At 33.0% G+C, this 9,458-nt stretch overlaps 1 protein-coding gene across 3 annotated transcripts; it reads right to left on the reverse strand.

Annotated features, from left to right (window-relative positions):
• Positions 1-533: 533 nt before the first annotated feature.
• mre11 (double strand break repair nuclease mre11) lies at positions 534-9,410 on the reverse strand. Of its 3 annotated transcripts, none has more exons than XM_074117321.1 (15): positions 9,139-9,410; positions 8,948-9,068; positions 8,684-8,846; positions 8,460-8,599; positions 7,444-7,634; positions 7,154-7,361; positions 6,516-6,703; positions 6,177-6,243; positions 5,869-5,996; positions 5,484-5,564; positions 4,809-4,963; positions 3,806-3,926; positions 3,104-3,227; positions 2,812-3,008; positions 534-1,118 (listed from the first exon to the last, which is right to left on the reverse strand). In XM_074117321.1, the coding sequence occupies exons 2-15, from the start codon at positions 9,036-9,038 to the stop codon at positions 996-998; spliced, it is 1,977 nt and encodes a 658-aa protein (XP_073973422.1). In that variant the 5' UTR covers positions 9,039-9,068; positions 9,139-9,410; the 3' UTR covers positions 534-995. The 3 variants fall into 3 exon arrangements, with proteins under 3 accessions (XP_073973422.1, XP_073973423.1, XP_073973424.1); XM_074117322.1 differs by having other exon boundaries at positions 8,948-9,087; XM_074117323.1 differs by lacking the exon at positions 9,139-9,410 and having other exon boundaries at positions 8,697-8,846.
• Positions 9,411-9,458: the final 48 nt, after the last annotated feature.

Genomic DNA, 9,458 nt, shown 5'->3' on the forward strand with positions numbered 1-9,458 from the left:
TAATTCCAGCAATATTTCTTTAATTTACATAAACATTTAAATAAATTACATAAAAAACCAACTGCCATTATGATTGAAGTGTTACAACCAAAAAATGACTTACCAGCTTTAGGGTTTTGTGTAGAAGCACATTCGAGATATTGATAAGAAAAACGCTGCTCTTGCTCATATTGTAGTTTTGCAGAATTGGGATTTTGATCTTTCACAAGAAATATCCACTCTAATGTCTCCAGAGTAAGAAAAAGCGGTTTTTGTCTGCGAGAGTATAACTAAAAAAAAAACGCACTAAGTTGTAATTTGACACTAGTTAAGTTTTAGATCAAAATGGGAATTTTTGTAAAACCTGAAAACCTATTAATTCTACAACAACAAAAAATGGTATTTCCCTAAGTAAAAGCCAATAAAGGTATTTCTGGCAATGATGTCTTGCAAAAACGTTTGAAGTGAAGGTAAGTAAATTTATTCCAAAGGACGTCTAATAAAGGGCATGTTAAGAGGTCAACACCAGAAGATTTAAAGAAAAACTGATAGAATAAAACAAAAATAATGAATTTCGTTTATTTGTAAGTATAAATTTACAATAGGTAACTTTTCTTTTCTTTTATTGATACCATCAAGGAATAATGTAATAAAACGTATTATTATTTCTAAGATTTTAAATCACTGTAAACTTAAGTATTAATCACCAAAACATTAACAGAATAAAAAAAAACAATCATTTATGACTTTTTGCTGATCTTAGGACAAAAATCAGATCACGTTTCATAAATAACTTTCAAGATTTTCTTTTTTCTAACAACTAAAAAAAGAAACTACTGAAATTGGAGCCAAAGTATACGTATTACAAAAAAGTTAAACTGTTATTTAGGCTTTTCTTCAAAGCTCAAAAGATAAAATAATAAGTTTTGGCTCAAACTAAAGCGGGGCAAAAAAAAACTGTAAATAATAACTTTTAAAAATAGCATTCACTTCCGCTTTATTCTCCCGTTTAAGATTTATTCATCATCAACGTACATAAACTTCATCTTCTTCTTGGGCGATGGCTTGTAAGTAGTCTGAGTGAAATCTTCACTATCCTGTGACATCTCGTCACTATCAGCAGCTCTGCTTAGGTAACTCTAAACGCAAAAAACAACCAAAAGATAAATAAATAAAAGGTTGAGATTTGTTCAGTGATGGACAGCGTGGTTTGTAACAAGATTGAACTCCGGAGAACGAGAGGGCACGGAAAAAAGCTCTGGGCGCCGATATCCTGAGAAGTTGACGCTCCTTATTTTTTTTTTTTTCAGGTTATTGGCGCCCGGAGCTTTTTTCAGTGCACTGCCGGCCTCCGGACAGTGTTCTCTCGTTACAGGCGGTCACTGTCCATCACCGGACAGTGAGCTGTAAGAAGCTCCTAGGAAGAGAACATCTAAAGGTCAGCACTGGATTCGAACCCGGGACCTCCGCGTGGGAGTCCAGTATGCTAACCACATAGCTAATCCCTTCCCTCTCCTTAACTAAAACTATCCTAGTGCTGATGCTCTCATCACTTCTCTTTTCGCAGTTAACATTATTAGATTACATTTTTATTCAAATCTAGAATTTTGACTAAAAATATTGTTGGTTCGAGAGGCGCCACGGTAGCCGAGCGGTTAGAGGCGAGACCAGTAAAGCTAATATGTATTGTGGTACTGGGTTCGATTCCCGGTCTAGAGGCCTTGGATTTTATTTAATGGTTAATAAATGAAATTTACTGTAAAGTATGTTTGCTAGTCGCCTCCGTCCACTGACACCTAATTTGGTAGTTAGACGTAAAACCGGCCAGAAAAAATAGGCAATTACTTTACTTTACTTTTTTATTATTGGTTCGAACATTACTCATATAATAAAATGATTTTATTTAAGAAAATGTTAAATGTCCCAGCTTTCTGGAACTTCTCCACAAACATTATCCTCTGACAAACTTTCAAGCCTAAAGTAAGTTTTCTCATTGGAAATAAAACCTATCGGTGATTTACTAAACAATTAGCAGAATGTTCAACTCTGATATTTGGCTAAAAATTCGATTAATGTCGTACATATTTTATTATAATAAGGCCATCTTAAAACTGATGTTTTCAGTGAAAAATCTCATTTAGATCGCAATTATTTTCTTTTACCAGTGGGGTGCCACCGATCTATGATAGTGATATCTAAAACTGTAGATATGCTGATCATTATAACTTAGATTGATCTCGGCGACTAACAGGAACTGTAAAAAAAAAAAACTTCTATTCTGTAATTGTGTGTAGCTATACCAGCTCAAAAACTAAAATCGCAGTTAGTATATAATAAATAAAGTGACTGAAAAATATTTTGCTAAAATTGTGAACTCCGCTGAACTTATTGAATATTCTCACTTAAATTATGAGAATTAGAGAAAGAGAAATTATTGAAAATCAAATTTTTTCAAGAATTTTCTAACAATTTATTAATCGTCAATCAATCGTAACCAGTTTCAAGAAATTCTAATCTCTATAGTACAATAATTGTTTCGAATCTGATTTAAGGACGAAAAATGTTATATCTTATAAATACCTTAATAAATGTACACAAATATATAAAAATAATACGATCAAATTGTACTTATTGAACTTCTAAATTTTAAAAAAATGCCTGATAAATGATAACAATTTTGAAATTTACGATTGCAGCGATCGATAAAGTGATGCTGGAATATTGCTGAAACAGCGGTTTTCTTTATTCTTAACCAATTTATTTATAGATCACCAGCATAAAATCATTATACTTTTAATATAACAAAATTCTATGATTTCTACGCGTACTTACGGTAATTGATTTAGACTTAGCAGTGGTTCTAGTTGATTTCCTAGCAGTGCTAAGACTTGTAATGCTTTTCGAAGCAGTACTGTCCAGCATACTCCTTTCACTAGCAGAACTTTTGGCTCCTCTGGTAGAGGAAGCGGCTTTTCCGCCTCTAGATCCTCTTCCTCTGCCGCGGCCACGACCTCGTTCACTTTTTGATCCTGTACAGTGATAATCTCATTCAATCTGGGTATCTCGCAAACGAAGAATAATAGCGTGGAAAAAAAGAAGTAAAGAAAAAAAGTCCAAACTTTACCATTCAGTTTGGCAACAGGTGGCCCAAAGTCATCATCATCGTCTGACAGGATATGTGTTATAGTCTGTGTAGGCGCTTTGGAGTCTCTCTGGCCCCTGGTATCGCTTTCCAGTAAACGCTGTACCTGGAGTAAAATAAAGCAACGTTATTTCTTAAAATTACCCTTTTTAAGCATGAGTTCTAATGTCTACTTTAGACAGGTTCAACTCAAACTGGGATCACGCTGCCAACAAAACGCATCACACTAACAAAAGCTATTTACTCTGCTCAATTCTTTAATCATATACATTATTAATGACTGATTGGCGAATTAGGGGGCGTAGGAAGCGTTGCACTGGTTCCACTATCTTGAAACTAAAACTCTGCTTAATGTTAAGATTTCTCTGAATATTTAATTTTATTTCCTCATCAATGTGTACTATACGTCTTTGGAAACAAAATAGCTTGTCGTTCATGTAATAAATCTTGGGGGAAAAAAGCGGGAATTACTTGAAAAGGAAGCTAGAGAATCAACCCTTCGTGTGGTCGAAGGGTTAATCATTAAAACTCGAACTTTTGTCACACAAAGTGCTCACGTCAGCCATTTTAGCTAGCTAAATCTAGAGAAGTACAACTCTAAAAACAAGAAATCTAAAAAATATCTTTGTAACAAATTCATTTCTTTAATAAAATAATAAACTTTATTCTCATTTTAATTTATACCTCTTCCAATTCCTGTGTTCTATCCATTCTCATTTCATTAAATCTATTTAAACATTCGGTAATGTTGTCCGGTTCTACGTTCTCCTTTTCAAGATAGCCACGTGCTTTCTTCATCTCGTGGCTGAAACAGAGGTACTTCCTTCTTAATTAACATCTAACATTAGAATCTGGTGGGTATACCCACAGCGTCTTTTCTCAGAGTTTAAGCCATATTTCATTCTTATCATTTTTATAAGGAATCTCCCCATCTTGTCACACAGAAGAATCTACTTTTAATAGAAATCCGAAAAAAAAAGTTACCTGCAATAGTTGTAAGATTTACGTGTAAGATTAGTCACTATACAAAGGGGAAATAAACTCGTAGGAGCCGATCGAGAGAAAATCTTGAAATAAAAAAAAATTCTATTCGGTAAAGTAGCACCAATCGGTAAGTAAGCCAATTTTCATCAAGTTTGGAAAATTCAGACTACTTTATAACAAAAAACTGGAAAACATGTTCAGTAAAGTCCTTTTAAGAGATCAAATTGAAAGTTTTCTAGTTAAAATAAATGAAAATAAAAACTTCTCGCTATAAAACAGTATAATTTTTAGGCCGTCATTTAGAGTATTACAAAAATTGAGGCCGTAATAAGATTGGACAAGTCTCTCTGTTCTGTGATTTCCGAATAAAGACGAATTGATCCCCCGGGGAACCTCAGATCAGAAAGTATCAGCCAAAGATTATTCATTTCAATGTTGAGCGAAGTATTAGAGGCGATAGACAACAGGAAATCGGTTGAATGAGAAAAAAAAATTACTTCCGTTGAGTGTTATAGCGATAAATATACTGTAGATTTCGTTGAGCAAGAAGTTTAATGATAACTCGCTAGCTCCCATACATTATGTTTTAGAATTCAAGCCTATCACAGAGAACTGATGATTTCAATTCCACGCTACATTCTGACGTCACTAAACTCTCAAGTTCCACATTAAATGTCCCGAAAATAAATAATTGCATACTAACTAAATAATATCATCTAAAGCATCTTTTTCATCTTTATCAATAAATCTAGACATTCCTTCGGCCAACCATGTCCTGGACAGAACTTTCATATGTGCTTTCTCTGGCAGGCCTTCAAAATACTGTTCAATAAGCTCCGTCATGCTGATGTTGATATCCTGGAAATAAATGTTTTAAATTAAAGGAACTCAATAGAGGAAGGTGATAATTTAGAGAATTCAATAAGAGATTTATTTCAAAAGAAGAATGTCAATCATCGCTCGGATTATTAGCTAGCGAAATATTTTATATTTTTCTCTTATATTATATTTAGCACACAATTCAGCAGTTTCTCGGCTTCAAATTTTCACCAAAAACTCACAGACTTGTGGCTAGCACAATTTAGCTCATCACAGAAGTTTAGTTTACAAAGTTAAATTCAGGTTACAACTTTCTCTGTCGTTCCCTGTTTAGTTAATAAATAATATTATCTTATTAAAGTGATTGCAACACTTTCCCTAACTTGTAAGATAATATAAAGATAGCCTACTTATTACATGTAGAGTAAAGTTAATGAAGGCTCGTTGACAGCTGGTGCTGTTTGGCTGGAATAACAACAGTGACGTCAAGAATTATGAATATACTTTCTTTTAAGAAGAATCACATTGGGCCCCTAAATATAATAAAATGATAATTTACCGGAATCGAAGGTTCTGGAGCATCAGCCGCTCTGTTGCCTTTTCTTGAAGTTCTAGCTGCAGCCTTTCTTTTCATGATCACCTGTGAAACAGCGATGGAATTCTCAAGTTAGTCCGTTTTTTTAAATTCTTTTAGGTTAAAAGCAAAATTATTTCTTTAAAAACACATATGGCGGGGTATGTAGTGTTTAAAAGATTATCAAAAGGGTTTTGATAGTTAAATTTTCATTTTCTTATTTAATTATTTTTCATAAATGAAGTGGAAGGATGCGATGTTTAAGTCAACTCACGAACTCAGCAGGCCCCAGATAGGTGTCAGAAGGGATGAAGGGAGATGGGTGTCCATCAGTACTAACTATTTCTTATACCGTCAAAATCTGACTTACCATGTTAGCAGGATTTGCAACTTGCCCAGTGAATGTCTGCCCGAATCTGACAACATTAAAACATTCGTATTCCTCCTCGTATTCAATCCTGAGACGGATTAATGGCAGAGTTGGTTGATTTGGATCATCTGATAAAAATGGTAAATAACTAAAAGAAATTTCTTAACTAAACAGATCCTTAACAAGTTTTATTAGTAGGTACTTATAATACTTTCACTGACTTCACTTTACTAAGAGATGGCAATCGTGCAGAATTTCGATTTCACACTTTTTTTTACTAAAAACCCTGAAATAAATTTATATCATACCTGTCTTCAAATCTTTAGCTTTCTCTAAAAGTTTCGATCTTATGTATTTATCAACATATTCTTGAATCTGCAATAGTTGAATATTATTTAAATTCTGAACTTATGTTTTTGTAATAGTGGCAAAGTTAAACAAGAATCACATGATCAGAAAATGAAGTCTATTAAAAACTGCTTCTGCTCTGAATCTTTAGATTAAAGTCAGTCTAGTTTTTGGATAGAAATGACATGAGAGATACAACATCTTCGAAGGAGTTGTAATAATTAAGAAGGACAATAGAATAGATGATCGTTTACCATGAAAGGAATTGATACAACACCTCCAAAATAGTAGTTACTTACTATATCTGAAGGATTGTTTCCGTACAATTTCATATTCCAATCTGAGAGTTTTACTGTATCAAATACAAAGGGTCGTATCGTTTTCAAAAGTATTGGTTCCAGCTTAAAATTCTGCTTTTGAACTTTCAAAATGGCCACATGTTTTTCTAAAGCTTCTCCTTCACATAGAGATGTAACTACAGAACTACCTGTAACAATAAAATTATCGGCTATTTTAGTTCTTTAATTTGCAAACATCTTTTGGACATTATTTGCTATTTGAAGATTAGGTTTTCCTTTTAAAAGGTTTCCATGTTCACAATACTATTGTACAAAGCAGATTCCAATATTCTGATATCACATTCCTGGGGATCCAAATAAAAAAAAGGAAAGGTCTTGGTGTGTCAATGATAAATAAATGAAAGATCAATAGCAAAACTGAGAGATTTAAGACCTTTTTTCACAAATGGACGTTTGAGAACCATAGTACTCCAATTTAAAAAATGCATCCAACTGCAGTTCAAAGATTAAGTAGGTCAAGTCAAAATCTTAGCAACTAGATGTAGACCAAGTGAACTCTAGCTAGATTTAACTTCCTGTTTAAGAACTTCTGGTCACTTATTCACTAACCAAAAAAAAAAGAAGCATTTATAGTTCACCTGGTTGAGTAACATAAAACTGTTTCTCTTGATTCCATTCAGGTTTCACTCGACAATCGTGCTCATGACCCCAAAACACCAGATCAATAAATGAAGGTAAGAGATTTTCTGGTATATGATTAGTTCCTGGCCGATCAACCCGATTCTGATGAAGCACCATTAGATTAAAGAAACTATCAGCATCCTCAAAAGGTGTTATATACTCCACCTGAAATAAAGAGAAAAATGAAGAAGAACCTTTTAAAATAAAAATGAAACTTTTATGAAAAGCAAGTTGGTTAACTTCTTACCTCGTTATGTTTCATCAGCCGATATAGTCTGTCGTCTTTAATATGAGACAGTCCATAGATGGCTAATTTGGTGGCTCCTTTTTGCAACATTAATGGATAAACTTTCACTTTATTAAGATCTGTCCATTTTCCAAAATAATTTACAAAACCCGAAACAGACAGTAAATCTAAGGCACTCATTCTACCAAATCCTGCAATATACATGAATAGTTTATTTAGTAAAGTGATAAAAATATTTCTTAAGTGATCCTAGTCAGTTAGTTATAATTTTTAGTTAAAAATTAGGAAATGTCTGCCTTAAAAGGTTTAGGACGTCGATAGATGTTTAACATTCAAGACTAAAGTGAGATGCATTGAATAAACACATGGTTATTCTTACTTGTAAATAGCTCACAAAGTGACATAGGCCACTAAAAAAATTCCAATTTTTCAAATCAAAATAACGAATACTTTTCACTAAAACTTTGGTGAACTATCGAAATTTAATTCATTTAACTCCAAAATTGAGGAAGCGATATAGATTAGTTCTCAACGGGAAATGAGGAATTTGTGGAAAGGTGAATTAGAGACTTAATGAAGAGCACAGATAATATGGCGAAGGACTGGATTGTCTAGATATTGGAGGGTTTCGCGGAGCCCCACAGTTCGGCTCTTTCATGTCCAGATCCAGTCTCAGAAGTGTTTTTTTTTACATGCATGGTTGATTGCCATCCCAACTGTCGTCTAAGTTGTCCATAACAGTTCTTCATGCTGTCTTTTCAGTCTTATAAGTGAGTTCCAAGAAAGTCAGCTGACTAAAATACAGTCTAAAATAAAGTACTTGAGTGGGAAGTCGGCAAAGAAGGGTCATTCGGAAAAGAAAATTAGAAAAAAAAGTTAAGAAGGCCGGAGTTGATCGGATAATATCTCAGAGTAGATGAATCAATAATTTTTAAACAAATACGGTTTGATTTGATTGAATGTTTGAAGGGAACAACGTTCAGGAGAAACTATTAAAAAATAAAAAATATACTTACCACTTGGGTCATCATGATTTCCATGAATAGAGAAAATTGGAATAGATATATTGAAATTAGGATCTTCATAATTCACAGTAGGAAAGACACAATTTTTAAAGATAGTTCTCTGATCGCTAAGAAATTCCACATGGATTGGTCTACAAAAATATAGTAATAAATAAGAACTTATTAGAAATTAAAAATACTAGAAATAGCAATAAAACAAAAAGTTATTTTCATACTTATTGCCCATACAATATTTCCTGAGTAGAGCCAAACATTTATGTAGACACTGTGGAGAAGGTTTGTTATCATGAAACAGATCACCACCAAGTAAAATGAAGTCAACATCTTTCTCGTGAGAAATTTTTAATATTTCCTCAAAGGCTATAAAACTATCATCAGCTAACAAAGTGTAGAGAATAAAATTATTTTAGACAAAAAATTAGGATGAAAGTGTGCTTTTTAATAGGTTTTAATTAATTTTTAAATTTTAATACAAATACCTCTTATGCCATCCTTTTCATTGACACCTAAATGAATGTCAGTGGCAAGCATTATAGTAACTTCATCTTCATTGTTAAGTCTAGTATCCATTGTTAAATAATTATTTTTACCTCGATTAAGCTATAAATTAGAAATAAAACTATGATCATTGTAAGGAACCAACGAAAACAATTCGTATAAAACAACATACCTGGAATGAACAAATGATTTAAATTCGAAATGTAGGAGCAATCTTTCATACCAAATTGAATCAATTTTAAGGGATGAGATAACAACTAAATATCTCAGTAATAAAACACTTCATTCTCCAATCACAATGTACCCTGCAACTACCGCCAATAAGCCATATTTCATAAAACAGTAGGATAAACTTGTCTCGTTGACATGTCATTTTGATCTCATTTTATTTATTGGAATGACTTTTCACCGTAACAGATACATAAATTCAACTTAGAATTTTTAATGTATTGACAGTTGGTTGTTGGTTTAACAGAAAATATTAGCACAAGT

Source organism: Rhodnius prolixus, unplaced genomic scaffold (genome assembly GCF_049639745.1).
Source record: "Rhodnius prolixus isolate KJV_2025 unplaced genomic scaffold, Rpr scaffold_2, whole genome shotgun sequence".
NCBI classification, from domain to species: domain Eukaryota; kingdom Metazoa; phylum Arthropoda; class Insecta; order Hemiptera; family Reduviidae; genus Rhodnius; species Rhodnius prolixus.